Source organism: Mustela lutreola, chromosome 3 (genome assembly GCF_030435805.1).
Source record: "Mustela lutreola isolate mMusLut2 chromosome 3, mMusLut2.pri, whole genome shotgun sequence".
NCBI lineage: Eukaryota > Metazoa > Chordata > Mammalia > Carnivora > Mustelidae > Mustela > Mustela lutreola.
The window spans coordinates 49,899,752-49,924,050 of record NC_081292.1 but is presented as its reverse complement, the minus strand read 5'-3'; the positions used below and the strand labels follow the sequence as shown (position 1 = coordinate 49,924,050).

The 24,299-nt window shown below is 37.9% G+C and overlaps 2 protein-coding genes across 4 annotated transcripts in view; one reads left to right on the top strand and one right to left on the bottom strand.

The window, feature by feature from the left end:
• E2F5 (E2F transcription factor 5) overlaps positions 1–13,154 on the top strand; it is a 29,285-nt gene extending 16,131 nt beyond the window's left edge. The window contains exons 2-8 of one of the 2 annotated variants that reach the window (XM_059166100.1): positions 3,503–3,612; positions 4,581–4,744; positions 6,226–6,267; positions 7,724–7,788; positions 8,330–8,597; positions 10,962–11,006; positions 12,358–13,154. In XM_059166100.1, the coding sequence (XP_059022083.1) occupies positions 3,503–3,612; positions 4,581–4,744; positions 6,226–6,267; positions 7,724–7,788; positions 8,330–8,597; positions 10,962–11,006; positions 12,358–12,467 (804 nt within the window). In that variant the 3' untranslated portion in view covers positions 12,468–13,154. Of the gene's footprint in view, positions 1–3,502; positions 3,613–4,580; positions 4,745–6,225; positions 6,268–7,723; positions 7,789–8,329; positions 8,598–10,958; positions 11,007–12,357 lie in introns of both variants that reach the window. The other variant, XM_059166099.1, reaches the window with a different exon arrangement.
• RBIS (ribosomal biogenesis factor) lies at positions 13,135–18,094 on the bottom strand. Of its 2 annotated transcripts, XM_059166102.1 has the most exons (4): positions 17,980–18,094; positions 15,722–15,838; positions 13,558–13,674; positions 13,135–13,284 (listed from the first exon to the last, which is right to left on the bottom strand). In XM_059166102.1, the coding sequence occupies exons 2-4, from the start codon at positions 15,833–15,835 to the stop codon at positions 13,210–13,212; spliced, it is 306 nt and encodes a 101-aa protein (XP_059022085.1). In that variant the 5' UTR covers positions 15,836–15,838; positions 17,980–18,094; the 3' UTR covers positions 13,135–13,209. The 2 variants fall into 2 exon arrangements, with proteins under 2 accessions (XP_059022085.1, XP_059022086.1); XM_059166103.1 differs by lacking the exon at positions 17,980–18,094 and having other exon boundaries at positions 13,135–13,267.
• Between the last annotated feature and the right edge of the window lie 6,205 nt (positions 18,095–24,299).

Genomic DNA, 24,299 nt, shown 5'->3' with positions numbered 1-24,299 from the left:
CCTGAATCACACCATTTCTCAAACCTCCAAAGACACCCCTTCATTCCAAGGCACTACCGTCTCTTGAATGGATTATTGCCATTGCTTTCTCCCTCGCCTCTTTTTTTCTACCCAGAATAGCCAGAGAGAACATTGTAAAGCAGGGCATCAAATCAGCATGTGCTTAAAGCCCTCTGGTGGCTTTCCATTTCACAGGGAGTAAGAGCTGAAGTCTTTACAATGGCCTGCAACATCCCAGTGACCTGGCCCCTTGCTATCCATTGTTACCATCTTTAGCTGTCTGTCTCTCACTCCCCCTTCTTCCCTCCTGTCTTGTCTCCCTCCTTCCCACCCCCACCCCCCTCTTTTTCTCACTGTTCTCCCTCCCACTCACTGTTCTGACCATCCTGGTAAGCATATTCCCACTTCAGAGCCTTTGCACTCCTTCCCCCTCTTTGAGGGCAGGGACTTTGTTCTGTTACTACTCTATCCATAAGACACAGACAAGCCTGGCACATCATAGATGCTAAACAAATGAAGGATGATGGTGGTGAGGCAGTATATGAGTCTGTTGAGTATGAGGTCTTGAATTACTTCATGAAACTTTAAGAATTCACACAACTTTTTGAAGCACTACCTAAAATGTGATCGGTCTGTACATACACAAACTCTCATCCATGATCCGGGGTTTCAACCTGTGTTTGATGATGAGGCTGTTACTTTCCAGCATCGATGTGTTCATTATGTAGCAGACAGTTGTGCTAAGATTATCTAGTTTAATCCCACAGTTCAGATGTGTTACTATTGCATTTTACAAAAAAGGAAATGGGGCTTCACGAGTCTGAGACCAGCTGAAGATAGGAAGTGGCGGTGCTGGGATTGGATCCCTGTGTGGCAAGCTCCAGAACCTAACATCCAAAATTGACAGGGCTGCTGAAATAAAACACCTGGAGAGGCTTTTTAAGTGAAAATGTTCTGCACATGGTGGTCATTTACGTGTTTATATACTTAAATAGAAAAGTATTTAAGAAATAACATTTAGTTTTGGAAATATAGGACTAAAATTTATAATGTTAAACAGTAATGAATTATAAATGAGATGATAAACCTTAAAAAATTTTTGATCTAAAAAGTGAGCCCTGATGGCTCTTTGGCTGAAGACCTTGGAGAGCTCTTGCAGTCTGGTTCACACAAAAAGTCCTAATACCCTAACTGGCGAGCTGTTGCTATGGTTCTGAAGGCTTCTGTGTGTGAGTACATAGATACGGATAACGTAGAGCTGGCTTGAAGTTCTCTGGGTCATTTCTCAAGAAGGCCTTTTCAGAGGGAAGTGAGAGATAAATCCTCAGCTTTAGATTTCTACAGTTAACTTGGCAGGAGATTATTGCTCTTTAGAAAAACAGCCTCAAACTCAAGCAAGTTTATGAAGGTCAGTAAAACAGGAAGGAAATTGCTAAGGACAAGGGAAGAGGAGATCAATGAAACCATGCCTAGTCCTACTTTTAATGTTCTGGTTTGTAGAAGAGATGGAACTGAACTAGTCAGAAATGGGGACTCAGAGCCTCGGTTTCTGGTTCTTCGTTCTTTCTGCCACATCTTACTTATTTTCCTGGTCCACTGATTGAGGCATGAATCCCCTTCCTGAAGGCCTGAATGATTAATCGGACAGTGGTAACTTGGTATTTTGGAAGGACAATACATGAATTGATAGAATCAACATAAACAAACAAACAAACAAACAAATAAAAGGCCAAGTGACTGACAAGTCTTGGAGAGTCTACCCCGCTAGGCACTACAAGTACAACATCATGTACAGTAACTATCATCTGTTCACCCGTTCTAACATGACTTTAGCCCTCAGATGTCCCACTTTTTTATGCTGGAAGAAATGCTAAGACAGAATCAGTCCTCATGCTAAACAGTATCTTTATAAGCTATAATGATTCTTGGTTATTTAAAGCAGAGTTTGCCTTCCTCCTTCTTTTCTGATTTATTGGAAACTAATCACTTAGGCTGTGAATTGTATCAGACAGAACCTATATGCATGAATAACTTATTTCAGCAGTATCAAAATCAATAGTCATTGGATTTGCTACAAAGCAGAACCTCTGTATTCCAATTTACAATATATTTTGCCACACCTCAAATAAATTCTGTATAAAAAAAGAATCAACATTAAATGCCTGTGAAGTTGGTTACACTTGCTCCTGTATAAAGAAGGTCCAGATTGTAAATAATATGCTGTCCCAGTCTGTGTGTGTGTGTGTGTGTGTGTGTGTGTGTGTGTGGCCTGTGTTTTTAAAGAATCAAGAAAGTAGTGATGCCTTGGGAGAGCTGGTAACCAATTACATGAAACTAAATTCTGTTCATTAATTTGGATAATGTGCAGAATTTTGTTAAGGACATAAATGTGTTTTTTCTTTACTACCATGACTCTTACCACACGACTCCATGTTCAAGATAGGTAATTGTCTAATTCACCCTGAAAAAGAGCTGTAGGTTAGACTCTTTTTTTTTTTTTTTAAAGATTTTATTTATTTATTTGACAGAGAGAAATTACAAGTACACTGAGAGGCAGGCAGAGAGAGAGAGAGAAGGAAGCAGGCTCCCTGCTGAGCAGAGAGCCCGATGCGGGACTCGATCCCAGGACCCTGAGATCATGACCTGAGCCGAAGGCAGCGGCTTAACCCACTGAGCCACCCAGGCGCCCCGGATAGACTCTTTTTTAAGGTTCTGTCTATGCCATTGGAGAAAAGCTCAGAAATATGAGTGGTAACCAACTAGAGAAACAGTATAGCATTCCTGCACTTATTCATAACATGGTAGCATGGAATATTTTTGTTGACCTTACTTTTGAGTCAGACTACAAAGCTTTTGTATTATATTTGCTGGCACCACAACTTTGTGCTATAGATTTTTGATTTATTGTTGATTTTATACTTTGTGTCACTCTTCCATTTTCATTGTGAGATTAAAAAATGTAGATAATATATTTCGGTACTACAAGTGTATGTATAATTTAGAATCCCTCCCCTCACCCTGCCACATCTCTAGACTTAATTATTAACAGGTTGCTGAGATATAATTTTTCAAAGTTTCAAAAAACAATTAAGGCTGTTTTTAGACAAGACTGTCTATGAACAGAGAAATGAAATAGGAAGTGACATGGGTAGACAATTAGTACTCGCCCTCAGGACTAGTCCATAACGTGACATGAAGTATTTTTAATTGTGTTCTTTTATTTCTGTGGGCTTTATGTCATGACCCTTCATATATTTTTTCCTCCACTCTAACATCTGCTAGCTTTTAAATGGGATAATTTCTTTGGTATATGCAATGTTTGAGAGATGCTTTGAACATACCCACCTATTGTTCCCAAGCAACTGACCAGGTCAAATTTGGGATTGGGCTCTCATGCTGTGAACTTATTAATCAACCCTTTTTGGCTTTAAAATATGAATTGTCCCTTATCTCAATGTCCTTTGTCTCCCCCTCTTCCCCCCCCCCACCTTTTTAAAAACAGGCTGCAGATACTTTGGCTGTGAGACAAAAAAGAAGAATTTACGATATCACCAATGTCTTGGAGGGAATTGACCTGATTGAGAAAAAGTCAAAAAATAGCATACAATGGAAGTAAGTTTGTACTGGGTACAAACCAGTACCCTACTCTAAAACCTTTGTTTTTCTTCCTAACACTCCAGGAAATGTGCACTTTCTACTGTTTAGCTCTCCTAAATCTTCTCTCTTGGCCCTCTAGTCTCACCAGGCCTCTTGTCTTTCCCCGGACCCAGCTCTGGGCCTCTGCAAATGGCACTCCTCTATTGGCACACTCCCTTACTCTGTCCACTGTTTGATTTATACTCTGAACATTCAAATCTTGCTTTCTTCCTCAGGCTACTCATTTGACATACAGTGCATACTGCATTGTATTATTAATCCCTCTCTGCCCAAGTGTTCAGGGGCTTAACTAATATCAACTTCTTAAGAACAGGAACTATGTCCTGTGTATAGAATATGTACCTTATATAGGGTAGTTGATTGAAATGCGTATTGTCATTTGTTAGCTGTTGTATGGTTGTATGTTCGAAAGTAAAAAATATTTTCTGTTCTGCAGATTTGTCCTCTTTGGCCTTAGTTTTTGGTTTTGTTTTGTTTTAAAGCCAGAGTCTCACCAAAATATTAAAAGGTCGCAATTTATTTTACCAGCATCTTGGTCTGTCATGGCACTTCCAGGTGGGACTATTTAGCTTTGACATCCTCTTGATGCCAGTCACCAGCCTGTCCTTTCAGATGACAAACACCATTCTAGAACATATCGAGAACTTTTTTTGGACTTTATAAAAATTTTCATTTTTCTGTGTGGCAAAAATATTGAGAATTTTTGTAATTTGGTTGTTCTTGTCAATAAATTTTCTAAGCAAATATATTCAGAGGTATGATGTTTAGATTGTCTAAGGATTTTAATGCTTGCTTTTTTAGGAGATTATAAGGATTTTTTGTCTTGAAAAATTACTAATTAAGTCAGTGTTTATTACTATAAAAATTAAGTGATATTAACCTGGGCCTGATACTGGCTTTATTAATTCTTGTATGTTTTTAAGAGGTGTAGGTGCTGGCTGTAATACTAAAGAAGTCATAGACAGATTAAGATATCTTAAAGCTGAAATTGAAGATCTGGAACTGAAGGAAAGAGAACTTGATCAGCAGAAGTTGTGGCTACAGCAAAGCATCAAAAATGTGATGGACGACTCCATTAATAATAGATATCCTTTTAAATAAGTTACCCATAGGGGCATAGAGTTTGTATTTCTGTATTATCCAGTCTGAAGATCAGTTACTTTATTGTAGTGTTTTGAAAAGTTTTGTAAGTGAACATAGCATTTTAATTTTACAAAGTCATTCTAGTAATTTATACTGATATTTGGAAAGTTTTTACCTCTTAAAGTACATATTACATCTGTTAACATTATTCATGTGTTGTATTGAGAAAAAAAGTTTATCCACTTTCAGTTTACCATTGATAGGATGCAATATGCTAGCTAAAGTGGGCTTAGGGGGGGGTCTCTGAATATTAGAAGTCATTGTTAAATGCATAGGTATATTTAAATAATTATGCTCAGTGTTGTGAAGTAGCAAAAATTCAGTAACTCTCAAAGTTTTGAAAAATTAATTTTGGCTTGAAAATAAAATATCATGGGCCTGCAATCAATCCAGGAACCTTTCTGCCTAATATTAACTCAAAGATAGTACATGCTTGAGGTTGGGGACCAAGGCTTATGTGTTTATCATATTATGTGGGGGAAAAATTAGTGATATACTTCATGTGTTGCTTAAAAATCACTTTTCTTTCAAATACCAATGTTTCTCTTGATTTGTAAACTTGCCTCCACTCTTAGGGAATCTTTTAGTGGCATTTATCTTCTACCACCTCTCAGGAATTTTCGACTGATGTATACAATTAATTTTTTTAAACATTTTATTTTATTTATTTGACAGAGAGAGAGATAACAAGTAGGCAGAGAGGCAGGCAGAAAGAAAGGGGGAAGCAGGCTCCCTGCTGAACAGAGAACCCAATGTGGGGCTCGATCCCAGGACCCCGAGATCATGACCTGAGCCGAAGGCAGAGGCTTAACCCACTGAACCACCCAGGCACCCCTATACAATTAATTTTTTATGTGTTTTGTAATTTGTTGAATAAGTCCATGATCTCAATTGCTATTTCCTTTCTACGGATCAAAGCTCCTTAACAGTTTGATAACAATGGGATTTTGAAGCTGTGCCTGATGGAGCCCCAAGATACAGAAACCACTGAATTAGTTGATCTTGGACTTTGCTGCACTGCATTCCAAGAATCTGGCCATTCCCATTCCCTAAACCATGACCCAGGGAGATTCTCAGTTTGGTCACTCTCCACTGCTAATGGCATGCTTTTCCCTACCAATACCTTCCCCTACAGAAGCCGTCTGTCTCCATGAGCAATATGCACTGTTTTCCATCTTTCTCTTAAAAGGTCCTCTCCCAGAAAATCGAAAGTGATTTCTTCTCGGAGGAAAGGATGGGCACTCCTCTTTGGACCTTTGTCTTTGCCTTTACAAACTGAAGACCTTTTTTTTTTTTATCTTAGCATATGTGGCAGCACCTTTATGCATTTGGTCATTTTGTTTTGGCCTGGAAATTTATTATCTTAACTTAAATGCCTAGAGACCATGGTATACATATTGTTCCTTAACTCTTATGACAGTACATTTTCCTATGTAACTCACGAAGACATCTGTAATTGCTTTAATGGTAAGTACCATTAGTCAGTTTGTTCTAACATTCTTCCTCTGATCGACGTATTTAGAATAGAGTGATTCAGCTTTCCCCAGGCACTCACCTGAGGTCATTATTTTCAGGAACTGTGGACATTTTGTGTCAGCCTACAGTGCTCTGTAGTTACAGGCTGCTTTTGTTTCTGTTCTCATGACAATAACTGCTTTTCAGTTTTTACTTCATTGGCTGCATTGGTAGGTGTAAACTGTGTGGTGGAGGGGCAGCTAAGTCAGAGAGAGACTAAACAAGTCTCAAAGTCATAGATTTGTAGTGTCAGTGACCAAATTTGAACCAAACATGGTTCTTGTCACTGTTTACGAAACTGTGTGCAGCAAGTGTGCTGGTCACAAATGAACTCAAAGAAAGCATGAAGGCAGAGTTAGGTGAATCCATTGTATAACCAGCACAATTATTCCTAACCCTGTTCCATCCTCTGCTCCCTGTTTTCCCCTTGAAAGGACAATACTATATTAATAGCTATAGCAGGAGGTAGGCTGTATTCCCATAATCATAACCCAAGTAAATTGAAATATTGTATACATATTTATATTTAGTTATGCATGGCTTATTAAAGCAGTCTTATATATTATGCACATAAAAAAGATCTACCAAGCAAGCACCTTGCCAAGTGGTATCTGGCTTTCCAAGACTATGTTGACACTATGTGTGGACTTACGGCTTTAGTCTGCCACCATATGTCCTGAGCTTGCTTGCCTTATTATTATTATTATTTTTTAAGATTTTATTTATTTGAGAGAGAAGGGAGTACACCAGACATGAGTGGGGTAGGGGCAGAACAAGAGGGAGAAGCAGGCTCCCCACTAGGCAGGGAGTCCCATGTAGGGATTCGTCCCAGCACTCTGGGATCATGACCTGAGCCGAAGGCAGATGCTTAGCTGACTGAGCCACCCAGGCACCCCTGTCCTACGCTTTCTAAGAAAGTTTGGGGAAAGTATTTTTTTAATCCTCAACTCCACACAGTCTGCTATTGAATTTAGCTTTAAAATTCAGTTCACTTTAGCTCAAGATTTCACAGTATGGTACATAATCTCTAGTACCGTTAGTCACTTAAGTAATTTAAAAATCTCAAGTAGACAATGTTATTTGCGGCTAGTGGTTTCAAGGATTTCAGACCTTATACAAGACTGAATGAAAGCAAAATTCACTTGATCTGAATTTGTTAATGAGAATAACAGAGCAAACACTGAGTATTTACCCTCTTCTAAGATCTACTACATGTATTACCCCATCCAATCCTCAGATCTATGCAGTAAATTGTATTTCCCCCATTTTGTAGAATTAGGAATCAAAGCCCAATGTCACCTAACCTGGGATTCAAACCCAAGCATTCTGACTCCAGAGCCCATACTCTTGCCACTATATTCCAAGATCAATAGTATTTTCTAAAGTTTAAAACCATTCTTTTCACCAGGTGATACACTTTTGGCCATTCAGGCGCCTTCTGGGACACAGCTGGAGGTACCTATTCCAGAAATGGTATGTAGGATAAGTTTCCTTAAAATTGATCTACTGTCTCAAGAGGGACAAATGTTTTCTTATCAGCTGAAGAAGCTAACTGGGCGTGAACACTTTCAAATTACTGCTTTCAAGTTTCCTACCTGAAAGTATTGGTATCTGAATTTGGATGACTTTAGTAAGATTATAGAAGTGACTGAATTATTTAACATTTTGATTAAAAGCTTTATTAAGTTTGATTTTGATCTAGAAAATATCAAGGAATGAGCAATGATAAACAGTCACTATTCTTTAAAAAATCAGTTAAAATTACTGTATCTGTAACTGATATAACAATCCTGAGGAAAAAGTTCAACTTCAATATCAACAGTAACAGATTTGCTTTAAATTGGGTCTTTCCCAAAACATTTTCGAGTTGAGTCAGACATTTATTGACTCTGCTATATATAATTCTATGCTATAAAATAATTAGTCCCTAATAGCTTTATCTTAATTTTTAATGTTCCAAGGTAGTTGGAAATTTTAATATTTATTCATTTGTTTATACCCAATAACTTTAAAGGGTCAGAATGGACAAAAGAAATACCAGATCAATCTAAAGAGTCATTCAGGACCTATCCACGTGCTGCTTATAAATAAAGAGTCCAGTTCGTCTAAGCCTGTGGTTTTTCCTGTCCCCCCACCTGATGACCTCACACAACCCTCCTCTCAGCCCTCCACTCCAGTGACTCCACAGAAATCCAACACAGCAACTCAGAATCTGCCTGAGCAACATGCCTCTGAAAGAAGCCAAAATCTTCAACAAACACCAGCCACAGACTTATCATCAGGTGGGTCTAGAGCCTTTGTTCTAAAAAGTCAGAAGGGAGACTATGAATACCGTATTAAACAAGTTGGTGAGATTTTTTGAATTTGTCAGCTCTGGTTACTCACTCGATTACCAAACCCAAGAAGCAAAATGGTAAGCTTAGTTAAGTATTTTGTGTCTCCTGCATGCCCAGCACTGGGACATGTATTATGAGGAAAATTTAAAAACAGATCCTACCTTTAATTATACTACTATGGATTTGTTTCTTAGGTAACGTAGACATACAAGCTGATTGAGTATTCAGACACATACAGTTGAATGCAGTATAATGTGCCCATGACTGTGTACAATTATAAACAGTGACCAAGGAAAACATAGTTAATGGGCCTATGCATGCAATTTTCCTTAGGATTCACATTTGGAATTAATTGAAATTTGTTCATTTTTCCCCATTTTCATTATTTACATATGTCAAGGTTTTTTGTTTTTTCTTATCAGAGGTTTACTTTGAAAGACCCTTTTCTCTCTTAGTCATTCTAGGATGAATGTCTGAAATGTGTTCTAATTACCTTTAAGAAAAATCAGATGGGTGTACAGTATAGTGATGCTTGCCTCCTTTCTTCATATCCCTTATTGTTATACTTTTTATTTGGAAAGCTTAGTTTTATAAGTTGAAAAAAGGTCTCAACCTTAATTTTGGGAATCTTGCCTTCCCAGGTTGTTTAATCTGAAATGAAAGTAACTAAAACTCTAAAAACTGGGCATCAGGAATAGGATAAACATCTAAACTATAAAAATTTCCTTGGGCACTTAATTTTTTCCACGGTTACGTGTCTAGGTATTTAGCAACTCCTTACTGATTCCAAATAAAAGGCCCATGGCAGGTATTCTCTCAATGGTTGCCGAACGAATGACTTAGTCATGCCAGTCTAGATGTAATAATGCAGATCATTAAGAACTACATTGTGTACAATCCCATGTTTATTTTTACCTTTGGCATTTGTCTCAGTGGAATGTGGTGTAAGTATTACTACTCTGGGAGTTCACAGTAGTTAAGAATGAGGCTACCTGCGTGGCTCAGTGGGCTAAGCCTCTGCCTTCGGCTCAGGTCATGATTCCAGAGTCCTGGGATCGAGCCCCACATCAGGCTCTCTGCTCAGCAGGAAGCCTGCTTCCTCCCTCTCTCTCTGCCTGCTTCTCTGCCTACTTCTGATCTCTTGTCTGTCAAAAAAAAATAAATAAAATCTTAAAAAAAAAAAAAAAAGAATGAGGCTCTAAAGATCTAATTGGACATAGTATTTTTCAGCTTCTTGTCCTCCTTTACTTCCTCTGTACCTATTTCTATACTTTCAGGTTTGGAATGAGGGTGCACAGTGCAAGTGTATTCCTTAAGAAGCTTACGATCTAATTATAATCTAATGGGGGATGTATAAAGACAGACACGTTTTACATGGTTTAACACAATTAGTACACTGGCCTCCACAAAGCATTAAAAAATTTCTGTATATAGCTTTGTATTTGGAAATAGTAGAGAGAATAATTTGGGGACAGATTAGAGAGAACCTTAAATATCAGACTGAGTTGGGACTTTAGCCCATAAGCCAATGAGGATTTGTGAGCAGGGAAGTAGCATACTTAGAACTGTACACTGGTGAGCACAGGAAACACAGGGAAGATGCTTTTGGGAAGCAGAAGGATTAGAGGCAATGGAGATTGAAGATCTGATGTCTGCAGTTATGCAGCCAGGAGAGAACATTAAAGCTAAAATGGGTGGTAACAAGATTGGAAAGAGGATTTGAGAAACTCTGTTTACACAAAGTATGAAATAACTTTGATATGTGAGATCTGGAGATAAATTTAACAGGAGGAATGGAAAATTGAAGTTTTAAGGTTGGGTGGCTGGGAGAATTATACCACTGACTTTGTAAAACCGAGGAGTTGGTTTTGGGAGAATGATGATGAGTCCTTTGATCTACATCTTGAGTTTGGACATTTAAAAGTAATGCCCAGCATGGGGTGCCTGCGTGGCTCAGTGGGTTAAAGCCTCTGCCTTCAGCTCAGGTCATGATCTCAGGGTCCTGGAATCGAGCCCCACATTGGGCTCTTTGTTCAGCGGGGAGCCTGTTTCCCCCTCTCTCTGCCTACTTGTGGTCTCTGTCTGTCAAATAAATAAATAAAATCTTTGGGGAAAAAAAAAAAGTAATGCCAAGCAGAGTTGATACTCATGAAAAAGGCATCTTTCGATAAAGTTCTTTTATTTTAAAAATGTTAATCAAGGTGCTTTTTAAATTGTTTAAATATATGCATTTAAATATAACTGCCTTTTACTATTAAAATATATGAACAGAAATGTAACAAAACTTTATCACATTTCTGTTTCCAGCAGGTACTATTAGTGGAGATATCATTGATGAGTTAATGTCTTCTGATGGTAAGTAGTTTAAAATTTTACTATTTTACAGATCAGTGCTTTTCTAGAATTTATAAGTGGCCTAAGATTTAAAAGAAATGCAGAACCTATGTTTTTTAACTGCTTAACATACTATGATGATTTATGAAAAATTTCCCACTGAACAGTAAATTGTAGGCATCCTTCAGAATTTTAATTTTTCTGCATTTTGAGAAAAAAGGGCCCATAAGGTGATACTTATTACCATCACCGACTAAATTTCTAGTTAGCACACTAGCCCTTCACACATCTAAAGAATTTGGCCAAGAGTAAAATAACATATTGGTAGTCTCAAAACCCAGTTTTGAAAATACCCCACTAGGCCTAACTTCAGGCTACCAATGTGAAGTACCTGAACTATTACTAACGTTAGCCAAATTGTCATCTAATCTGAAATAATTTTTTAAAACATTTTATTTATTTGACAGGCAGAGATCACAAGTAGGCAGAAAGGCAGGCAGAGAGGGGTGGAAGCAGGCTCCCTGCAAAGCAGAGAGCCCGATGCGGGACTCGATCCCAGGACCCTGAGATCGTGACCTGAGCAGAAGGCAGAGGCTTTAACCCACTGAGCCTCCCAGGTGCCCTGAATCTGAAATAATTTTTTAAAAATCCTAAAAATACAATTTTTTTTTTTTTGTAATTACTTTAATAGCTCTTTTAGCTTCACCTTTCTGTAAGTTCTTGGATTCAGTTCTGGTTCCTAACAAACATAGCCAAACCTAGGAAGCTGCAACTGCTAAATAATAAATGGTACATTAGCTATTTGTAGGAACAGAACATCAGCAAATTCATTAAGTCCAGTTCCTACTTCTGTTTACAAAGTAGTAACTTATTTAGCAGATCAGAGGACAGTGTTTGACTGATTTTTTTTTTTTAAGATTTTATTTATTTGAGAAAGAGAATGAGCATGAATGGGGGGAGAGGCAAAGAGAGAGGGAGAAGCAGACTCCATGGTGATGAGCAGGGAGCTGGATGCAGGGCTGGATCTCAGGATCATGACCTGAGCTGAAGACAGATGCTTAACCCACTGAGCCACCTAGACACCCTGACCAATGTTTTTAAAGCACATATTTTAGTGTGACAAGTTCAACCAATACAAATTTTCTTTCTCATGCTATACTATGCATACCCATGCATGAATTATCTTTAAATGAGAATCTTTCAAATTACACACTAGATACAAGTCGTTAACTTCATTATTACTTTTTGTTATATACTGTAAAATAGTCTTATATGTAATTTAATTTGGATAGATGTACGTGGGAATATTTTGTTAAACATAATTAGCCATATGTAAGAACCGTGTTTAACACCGAATTTGTTTTGCTTGCAGTGTTTCCTCTCTTACGGCTTTCTCCTACCCCCGCAGATGACTACAACTTTAATTTAGATGATAATGAAGGAGTCTGTGATCTGTTTGATGTCCAGATACTAAATTATTAGATTCCATGGAAACTTGGGACTGTTATCTACCTCTAACTGTAACATTTTAGACTTCTTAATAACCTAAGTATTTAAAATAATGAATGTAACATCTTTTTAGTTCACTGATTCTGAAGTGTTCTCTAATACTTTCTTTTTTACTTCACAAAACTTCAACCATAAAATCAAAGGGCTCTTTCAACCACAAAAACAAAGGCTTTTTTCAGGGGAAAAGGTGATTTAATACCCACAAATCCCTTCCATCCTCACGTAATTAGATGCTGGGATTTCAGCTTTTCTTCCAATTCTGAATCCTTCTTGTTTTTCCTCTTATGAGAGGAAGGTTAAAATAGATTTAAGGCCATCAAAAACAAAAAAAGTTGGCCAAAGGCTCATCACTTGTTTATCTTGTATTTTTTTACTGCCACGAAACTGTCCGTATTTTTGTGTGTCCTCCTATCCAAACACACATTCACTGCCACTTATAAAGTGAAGGATGTAAAGTAGGATTATATTAACTGTTTCAGTGAACAGATTTTGTGAAGTGCCTTCTGTTTTAGCACTTTAAGTTTATCACATTTTGTTGACTTCTGACATTCCACTTTCCTAGATTATAGGAAAGATCTGTTTTATGTAGTTTGTTTTAAAAATGTGCCAATGCCTGTACATTAACAAGATTTTTAAAAATAAACTGTATAAAACATTTAATTTATTGGTCTTTTTGGGGTATTTGATGTATCTCCAGTGTATTACAACTGAGCCATTAATCTTGTCGCTTCATCAACATTAACTGGTTCGTTTTCATGACACTGCTGAGGAATCTGAAGGGAAAAAAACACTGTATTTTAAAATGTAGATAAGAGTAGTGAACAAAAATGACTTGTATATAATTATTATCTGACTTAATTTCTTCTAGTCATAGGAAGTAAAACAATAAATTCTCATATTCAGACTCAATGCTTTAGTCTGAATATGACTCAATATGCTGTATATACTACAAGGCCAAGAATAGCAGAAAGCCAAATACTAAAAACTGCATTCAACTTACTGGCTTTACAAAGTTGGGAGTTTAACTTATTAACAATAACAAAAGGAACTGATTTCTACTCACCAGCTGTTTCTGCAAAGGTTCAAGGGAAAGGCCTTTTGAGAAATGTGCAAGTTCCTTTTGTATATCTACAAAAGCTTTATTCACTCTGGTAACTTTTTCATTATTCACAATGTTTATCTTTTAAAAAAGAAAAAAGGCATTAATTTACAATCTTATAACCATTAATGATAAAATATATCCAACTTTACTTTAACCTTGTTAAACCTAAAAATTCAACAATCCTACTCATTTGTGGGGAAAATTCACACAAAAATTTTCATGGTTTTATTGGGAAATTTTAGACAAAAAGTTGTGTTTTTAAAAATAAGAATTATGTGGTCATACCTCATAAGTAGAATTGGTATAGGCACACTAAATACATGACCACAGTCCTTCTAGGACTGTGGTACCTAGGTACCTAGGTACAGTCCTTCTAGGACTATGGTACCATCATCTCTCATTGCAAAACGAGAAACCCAATCAGATCAAATGACTTACTCTCCTTGAACATTCTATCTCTGAATCCTTCCTTGACATTCTTGCTTTATTGGAAATCCCTTCCGGTCTCGTGAGGACATTTTCCTTTGCAGCACTCCTCCTTTAAATCTAAGAGGAGGGGTCATATTCTTGTTCTTTGCTGCTGTTCCCAAACCATTTCTCCTTTAAAACTCAGCTCTTCAATTTCAGGGTTCTTTTTCACTACCTACCTCATCCAGTCACTCACATGGATTACTTCCGGCTACATCATTACTTGTAACTTCACACATCCTGTTTCTCTAGTTCACTTAGTTTGCTAACATTAACAGTTCTTGAGTCTTACTGAAACTGTCTCCCACCAATGTCACTATTTTTCTTTTACATTTTCATATCCTTTTTCCTTTAGCCACCAGAGATTCCATGACCGTTATTTGATCAATCCCTTCCTAATACTCTCTTAGCTTTCCTTCTCTTCTTTCCCTTAATCAAACCTGCTTGGCAACCTAGTTAAAGTCAACTGACAGCTTTTTCTGAGCCTAAAACTGAGGAAATTGTGACTGACTGGCTGGCTTCACTTTAAGTTCATGAACACAAACTTTAATTTTCCATTTATATAGTACCTGGCAATCTTACAACCTCCACTTAGGAAGTTAGGCCACTTTCTGAGAAAACTATTAGATTATTTCTGCAACCAGCCTGCCTATCCAGATTTCCCTCTCTTAGATTTCTCCCTTAGCATACATAAAGGTTCTAGTACTTCTATTCAAACAAAATGATCTCCTATCAAATACACAAAGTTTTCCCCTAGCTTGGGATCTTTGTATTTGCTTCTCTCTGCCTAGAATATGCTGCTCCCAACACTTAACAGAACTTTAGATTACTTGGTCCTTATCATCTGGATCTTGGCTTCAATGTCAACCTGTATCATATCACCTAGCTTTATTTTCTTTATAGCATTTACTAAGTCATAAAAATTCTTGATCAAAAAGCGTAATTTAGATAGTTCATGAAAACTGAAAGATGAAATGTTACATTTCTATCACTATTATGACAACTACTAGGCCCTAGAAAGCTGACTCCACCTACTACTACTTTGAAGAATTTTCTTAAAGAATCTACTTAATCTCAATGAAATTTCCCATTTCCCAAATATTTTGAAAAAACAAAACACAAAAAAGAAAACTCCTTTCTTTTCAAATTTTGCATTTTAAGAAAGAAAATATCTATCTTATTTTATAGGTTTTTGTTTGAGTTATAGATATCTTCAGGGAGATAAGAATCACACTGAGGAGAAAAAGAATGAGTGCTGACCAGCATTTTCTGTCTTGCTTCTGTTAAGAGGTTCTTGAATATATTTGAGTTCAGAGATAAGAACTGTTTCCCATACCATGGTTTTTGTTTCTATGCTCTGATAAAGCTTTTAAAACTTATTTTGATAATCTTTAAAAAAACAAAACAAACCAGAAACTGTTCTTTGGAGCCTCATGCATTTGCAATTAAAGTGCCTTTTTTTTTTTTTTCATACATCCACATCAAGAAAGGGAGGTAATTTTTTTTTCACTCTTTTTTAAATAAATGTTTAAAATCATCTTTCCTTTGTGAGAAAGGCTAAGAACCGGTTTTAAATAATAGCATTCAGTTTTCCAGTGGCTTTACAACTATGCTTTGCTTGTAAACAATAAAGTCAGAGTGCTTAGCTAATACTTACCTTCTTAAGGTTAGTGGTAACTGGTTTTGCTTTGTTTTTAGACTTAAAGTTTTTTTGGCTGGCTATATGAAATACATTCCTGGACTTCTGCCCTCTTAGTTTGTTCTTAGCCATTGTCTAGGTAAAAAAAGAAAAGTAGCTCAATTAAGTTGCCCACATTTATGAACTATAAATCAACTTAAGTTTTTATAGTAAAGATACCAATTTAGTCTAAAAAACTCCATTTTATTCCTGATTTTTTTTAAAGTTCCTGCATGTATTAAATTATTTCCATATCTTTAGTCACTACTAGGTTTTCTGCTGTTTGAGTGCAGAGTATGTATCTAATTCTTTTATCTGTAATACCTTGCCCACAGGAAGTACCACGTTAATTTCTGCTGGCTGAATTTGTTAATACTATCAACACAATCGCCTTCTCGGGTCTTTGCAGCATCTGTCAATGTTAACTATCACCATCCATCCTGCTAGTTGACATACTACTTTACCATTCTGGTTCCTATCATCCTGCTTTAGGATGGACTCCTGTCTGCTTTCTCCTTTTTCACTCCTTTTCACTTGCCTCACTTTCTCTCCTATGTACACTTCTTCAAAATGAGTCCTTAATCCTAACTTCCTACCTTAAATTACCTTCACAACTTCCATATCACCTTTATGTGAATGGCTCTTGTCTTGAAACTTTACATACTTTCTTTGCTCTGTAGCTAAACACTCACTGCGTCTGTAAATCCTACCTTAAAAACATGTCTTAAATCTGCTTTAACAATGAATATGAGGAAAATTAAAAAATATGTATTAAGATTTGTTGAGCTTATAATGTGTATAACCACTATGTGAACATTTTATATGCTTTAATTTACTCTGCACAACATTTTGTGGGGTGTACTATTATCCCCATTCTACAAATAAAACTGATGCAAAGAGGTTAATTTGCCCAATGTCACACTGTCATTAATCAAGAAGTGACAGGATTCAAAGCCGGAAAGACTAGATCCAGAGTTAAAATTATGTGATATGGCTTCTCATGTATAAATAAACATCATGCAGTACTGACTAGTTCAGGACTGGATTACTGCTGTAGTCCCTAGGTCTACTTGGTTAGACCACATAGAATGGCAGACTATACCAATGGACCAAATTCATCAGGCACCTGCCTCTAAGTAAAGTTGTAAAACACAGCTATGTCCATTTGATTATGTATTGTCTGTGGCTACCTCCCTGCTACAACTGTGGTCCACAAAGCCCAATATTTATTTATTTATTTCACAAATATCTGGCCCATTCAGAAAGACTGTCAACCCCTGGCTTAAGTCAAGTGCATTCAAGTCTATGCCTTGTGCTATGTGATGAACCATCCCAATATTAAAAACTTTGACTCTAACAATGCATTAGGGGCAGGGTGGTTTGTCCTGGTATATTACTGCCGGAACCCCAAACCTAAGATAAATATGTCAAACATAACCTGCCACCTCTCTGTACACCCATCCCACTCTACTCATTGCTCTCCAAAGATACTTTGCATATTCCTCCTTTCTTTCCTTTGCTCAACTTGTATCTCTCCACTGAAATGTATATCCTCCTTCAGTGTCTAGCTTCAGTAAACTACTCAGAGACAACAATGCTTACAAACACCAATGGTACTCCTACCTAAAACAAACAAACATGAGCACAGTAGGAAATTCCTGATTACTACAGAGGAATTAGAAAATACACATCATATCCCTGCAATTAAATAATCTAAGATCCTTCCAACAGTAACCCAAATCCCGTCATTTATGTAGTATTCATTAATAACAATTTAGAATGTGCCAGGTGTGATATAAAAGTGACAGATAGACAAAAAGTGATATATATATACATGTATGTGATACAAACCCAGACACATGATTCGTCTTGCCAAAGGAAGCATACAATTGGGACACAAGAGGGATAAGTCCACCAGAGTTGGGGACTTGAGAAAGGTTCGTGGAGAAGGGAATACCTTGGGGGCTTGCGGTAATATTGAAATTCTGAGAGCAACGTGAAAACTGGGTGACAAGAGACACAACGAAAAACTGGTACCCTGACAAGGGCTTAAGGCTCAAAACGCACCAGGGTTTCAGGCCTCGGCCCGCAGGCCCGCTGCCCACTAGGATTGCTTGAGGCCGACCGCGACCGAGCCCAGCCGTCGGGCCTCACTGACACGAGACCCACCAGCCCTGTCCTGAGCCCCGAAAACTACACGCCAGCCTGCCAAATAGTTTATTAACCTCTCACCGTACCTTCAATATCCTCGTGCGACAACTCACGCTCCGGGTGACGCCATCTACACCCACAGGATCTTCCGGAAGTTCCGGGGAGGAAAGGAGCCAATCAAAATTCTTCCCACAGGCCGTAGTTCCGCCCACCGGGTGAAGCCCCACCCACCGAGCGGAGTCCCACCCACAGAGCTCGGACCTGACTACACGAAGCCCCGCCCGCCAAACGTATTTCCGCTCCCAAGCGGGTTCCCACCCTCGTAACGTAGCCCCGCCCACAGGACTAACTCTCTAAGTATCTTTTTTTTTTTTTTTTTTTTTTTTTTTTTTTTTTAAAGATTTATTTATTTATTTATTTGACAGAGAGAGATCACAAGTAGGCAGAGAGGCAGGCAGAGAGAGAGAGAGAGAGGAGGAAGCAGGCTCCCCGCCAAGCAGAGAGCCCGACGCGGGACTCGATCCCAGGACCCTGAGATCATGACCCGAGCCGAAGGCAGCGGCCTCACCCACTGAGCCACCCAGGCGCCCCTCTAAGTATCTTTTAAACGTAGGGAAGCCCTCCTCCTCCCTGCCTAGGGCGAAGTTCCACCCACCCTGGGAAAACTCGCCCCAAGAGAGCATCCCTTACTTTAGGCAGGATTGAGGACCAAAACTGGGCTCCGGCGAGCTAAGGGCGTTGGAGATGCGGCCAAGTCTGGATTTCCCGGGTGGATAGGATGTGTACAGAAAGCACTGAGGCGTTTCTGAGGTTCCGAGCCGAGAAGTCCGTCACCCCGTGGGCCCTCAGCCGCAGATTCCCGGCTGGATCTGCCCACGCTCCCAGGAGGTGGCGCTGCGCGCCTCTGGTTGGCGTCGGGGCAGTCCAGGGCGTGCGGAGAACCTTGTGGCTGGGAGGGATGGAGAGCTATGTCCGAAGAGAACGTTTGTAATGAACGAGAAGATGGCATGCTTTTCCCTTTTCCTTCAAAAAGAGTATTGCTAACAGTACAGCCCAGGCACAAGAAAATATAAAAAGAAAACAAGTGTCAGGGAACGAGGAGAAACTGAGAAACTTTTTTTTTTTTTTTTGCCTTCTGGTTGTGAATTTGTATTTCTCAATGAAGACATTTTGAGTTTTTCTAGAAAATTGACTCAATTCCACCAAGAGGAGTTCTACATTAAAGTAACAGTTCTCATGCATTTCTGAACTTATTTTGATGAGTTCATAGGAAAGCCAGATTTTAAACAAATGTAGAAGTATTTACATATATCCGTTTATTATAAGAATTTAGTATACATTATAAGTATCAAAATAAGGCCGTAATACCACTCCCTTTTTCAAGGAAGACACTACCAAGGCTCATATTTGAAGCTGCTGGCTGGTGTCTACAAAACTAGTAGTGGACAAAACCAAACTAGGATCTGTGTGGGTTGGCCCTGGCTCAAATTTTCTTTCCTCCAAATCAGCCACTGGCCTCCTTATAGGAAGATGAGGCACTTTTACAGTAAATCGTGTAATTGTGTTTATGTCTATCACAAAAAAGTAGGGCCTATATGGAGGAAAGAGGAATAATTTCCCGGCAACGTATGTTTGTTCCAATTTTGTATTCTAAGATTGACTTTTTAAAAACACCTTAAAATGCTGGTATAAAATGCCCATAATGTTTGGGGCAAAACCAAAATAAAGCTGAAGCTACAGAAAATCATCATCAGATCCTTTTACTGGGCCTGAGTCATCCACAAATATTGAAGCAAATAAGGCAGGTAGAAGTATGGTTCCTTGAATGTGAAGTTATTGATGCATATATGGAAGACAAAGAAATAGATGGAATGACATTATAGTATTCACAAAAATTTATGGGCCTGTTTTTTTTTGTTGTTGTTGTTGTTGTTTTGAAATGGTTAAATAAAGACATATACACCAAAGAAATAGCATGGTTATATAGGCAAATGCAGACGTATTATCTGAAGTGTGAGTGAGGCGTCATAGATTTCTGGTTTACCTTTCTCACCAACAGTAGTGTAATTATGAAAAAGTTACTTTATTTCTTTGTGCTTCCCTTTCCCATATGTACATGACCATTCAGAGGATATGTTCACCCCAGAGAACATCCATTTTCTGCTCAGAATCCTTTCCAGGGAACAATTCTTCTCCCATTAAGTGTTCCTGGTTGAGCTGATAATTACAGTCCTCCTCTAAAGATTTTTCAGCTAGAGCTGGTAAAGAATGCTATCTCCTGCATTTAGTGTCTATAAAAGAGAACAGACCTGAACAATAGAATGCTGGACCCTGATGATGTGATTTGAGTCTTTAGATTCAGCCATAGATGGGAGAAAGATCTATCCTTAAGACTTTTCAGTTACCTAAGCAAAAACATTGTTTTATTGGCTTAAATTGTCTTGAGTTAATTTTTAAAAAATCATTTGTACATGAAAGAGTCTTTACTCCTGTCCAACCTACTTCACAGGAGTGTTGTGCAGAGTTCATAAAATACAAAGTATGAGAGCATAAGATATTACTAGGACAAAAGAAAGGGTTGCATTAATTTTCTGAAAGTCATTTACTTATGAACCAAATAAATCATATATAAAGAAAAAATAACTTCAAGTCTTCTAATCTTTAAAAATACATGCAAATACATTTCCAGTTTTTCTAACAACCTTAAAGATCAATTAAATCATAAGTAGAGAAAACATTTTTGAGAAACCATAGTTTTCCTGTTGACACTCAGCAATGCAGAGTTCTGTAACAGATCTGGTCCTCAAAGAATGATCTTGAAAGCAGTTCAACAAGTAAACAGGGATAGTTAGGGAGAAGAGAAAAATGAGAGCACAATATATAATTGCAAACCATTCATAACAAATCTCATAGCCCTTTATTGGAATAAAACCAGGCTTGTATAGATGATACTTCATGATAAACTTATTTCACTGATTCAACTTTATTCTCCCCACTGCTCAGTTTCATTCAGTCACAATAGTTTGACACTTTAAAAAATAAGTCTATTTTGTAGAATGTTTCATAACTGGGAGTTTTTCTGTTTCCTCATGATTTGATTCGGGATATACTTTTGGGAAAGAAGGTAGACAGAAATACCACAAAAGTGATGCTGTGGTCTCATTGCATCCTGTCAGGTGGTTTGTAATTTAGATTTCTCTCATTCTGATAACATTGTGATGTTAACTTTGGTTGCTTAAGATTTTTTTGCCAAGTTTCTCCACTATAGACTTACTCCTTTCCCCCTTTAAATCAACGAGTATCTTATGAGGAGCAATTTGAAGCTATGCCAAGATCCCACTCCTCATCAAACTTCCATGCTGATATTGGTACTTGATGTATCTTGGGTAATTTAATTATTACTGTGTGGATTCCCAAATTGTAATTTTTATATCTCTGTCTTCCTTGTATACTCATCAGTTGACTTTCCATTGTAAGTAAAAACTTTGTTCTCCATCCATTTATTTATTTATTTATATTAGTACAGGTCCATGGGTTGCTATTTTATTCAATGGATTACAGCCTTTTCTTATCGTAATTTATTTGATGTTCACATTGCCCGAGATTTGGCCCATGAGCGCTCCTTCACATATATCCCTTTGACTTGTCCCCATCCTTCTCTGACCACCTTCTTACTTTTTGGCATAGCCAAGCACTCCAGGTTCATCTGGACCTATACATCCCACGTTCCAGAATCAGTCATTTCTCCACGGATCCCTGGTTCCTTTTAGTGCATATAATATTTAGAAGCCAAGCTATGAAATGCTGCTGCTTCTAGGCCTCAGCGGGTAGATCTACGCAATAGATGCATGTTTATATACTATTTGCCTGTCTAACTCTCTGTACACGTTCACACACCTCACCAACTGTATTTATTTCTACATGGAAAACCATGAGTTTATGTTAGTATCTCCAATTTGAACTGAGTACTATAGGATTTATTTTTCTTTCCTGCCTTTTCATATTTGTAATTTATTTCTCCATCAGTGAGAAACCTGGCTCCCTATATATAGTATTCTATGTATATTATTCTAAATATAGGTACTAAACCCTCATTTGGTTTATCCTCCTGTTAGTAACCAGTCTTCTTTCGCTGTTGCCTCCTCTCCCACCCCAGCTTCACGAAAGTGCCCCCCTCAGCCCCACTGGGCTCACACCATCCATTGTGTCTTCCACTCTGGCTGCTGCTACCTGCAGGGATCGTGCTCTTACCCTGCTTGGGCTCGGACTTTCCCGAAGATGCTGCCATCTCCCCTCCCTTATTAAGACCTAATGTCTTTTAGACTTAATTTTGAGGGAAGGAGGGAAGGCTGTGATGAAGGAAGGAAAGAAAGGAGGAGGGAAGAAGGAGAAAGGGAAGAAGGGAGGGAGGAAGGAAGAGTGAAAGAGGGAAAGAAGAAGGGGGAAAAAAGCAGAGAGGAAAGTTTGGGTTTTTATTCTATAGAAAATAAAGGACTCCCCTTCCCTACACACACACACACACACACACACACACACACACACACACACAGTATGGCTCTTTATAGGGAGCTATTTTAATTGGCAGCATGAAAGTATTTTGGAAGAAGGAATGGTGGCAGTGAGGGGGCAGGGGTTCAGGAAATAAATAACAGAGAGCCTGGGACGCCGGTGCACCTGCTATGACTCCCCTGAGTATCAGTGCATGAAGAACAGTCAATAAAAATGATACACATTTTGCCTTGCTGCCTAGGTTCTTGAAGTGTAAAAGCTACCTTCCAATGAATCTGCATTTCTTGTGAGGGGCCAATTAGATCATGAAAATTTTCCTGGTTGATTATGGAAATAGGGATTCTTTTTCCCTCTAACCCCTCAGTGACAGAAGCATTTAATTTTAGACTAAGAATAAACATATCTGTAACACAGTCTATATAAGAAAGTGGAACAGAACAGGCAGGACCCTCCACCTTTCTAACTAGGTCAAATTCCTGAAAATATCTGGACGGTTAGAATCAAGAAATGAAAAGAGATCATTAACCCTTTTGGGGGAAGAAAAAATGACTCACTTCTGCAGGTTATTATAAAGCTGCAGGAGGAAACTCACAGGCTTTAGTGTTTTACTATGTATTTTCTATAATTCAAACAACGTATTACTTGTATGTATGTTTGTCTCTTGATTTTCCATGTACTCTTCAAGGGCCAGTTTTTATTTATTTATTTTCTTAAAGATTTTATTTATTTATTTGACAGAGAGTGAGACAGTGAGAAAGGGAACACAAGCAGGGGTAGTGGGAGAGGGAGAAGCAGGGTTCCTGCTGAGCAGGGAGCCTGACATGGACCTGGGTCCAGGCCGAAGGCAGACGCCTAACAACTGAGACTCCCAGGCGACCCTATGGGGCCAGCTTATTACTCAGTCACCAATCCCATGTAGTATTTTGTATTTCCAATGCATGGGAGGAATGGTATAAACATTTGCTAAATGAAATAAAATTCCCTGAAGTGTAAAAAAGCAAGCAAGGTATTGCAGCCAATATACTAGAAATGACTTAAAGCTCTATCACCTTTACCATGACTAAAAATACCCAGAAGAACACTTCTTTTTATCTTTTTGTAGCACTGTTCCTCAGGAATGCTAGGTGCTCAACGAATGTGTTTAATTATCCAGAGTAATCTCCTGGCCAAGTGCCTAGAAACCCTGAAACTAAACTAATTATAGTCATAAAGGAGGGCTTGTATATGAAATATTTGAAAGTTAAGAATGTTCAAATACATAGTGCAAAAGCAATAAAAATATACAAAGGGTACATGAAGTGCTTTCACATTTTTTTATGATGCTTGGTTAAAATCCAAGTAATGGTTAAAAATTGCAGGAATTGTGGCATATTTAGCAAGTACATGTTTAAAACTCAGAAAATTAGCAAAGGTAAAGAAGGCAGCGTGCTGTTTAATTACAATTTGACACTCTGAATTTCGGCAGTATTTAAAAGTAAAGAGTGAAAGGATGCTGTGCTTTGTAATTACCAAGTTTAGTTGATAATGCAAATACTCAAGCTGTCTAAAGCTCAAAAATAATTTTGTTTTTCAGTTTAAATTGTAGTGTTCAGAGTCTGTGAAGACTAAAGTCAATAGTTTTTTACTTTTTTCTTTGTGTTTTATAGCAAACCTGATGTGCTGAAATCCTACTAAAAATTACATGGACATCTATATTTTAACAAGCAAGAAATACTGAGGACTTAAAGTTCTCACAAACATTTGGCTCCTTAAAGACTTGATTTTCTTTTGGATTAGAAAAGTCATGAAGGGTCATTGTAGAAATGGAAAATTCAGAAAAGTGTAAAGAAGAAAACAAACAAAAAAACCCAGCAATGATTACATTCTGATTTTACTCTCCATTACCTTCCTCTCCTTT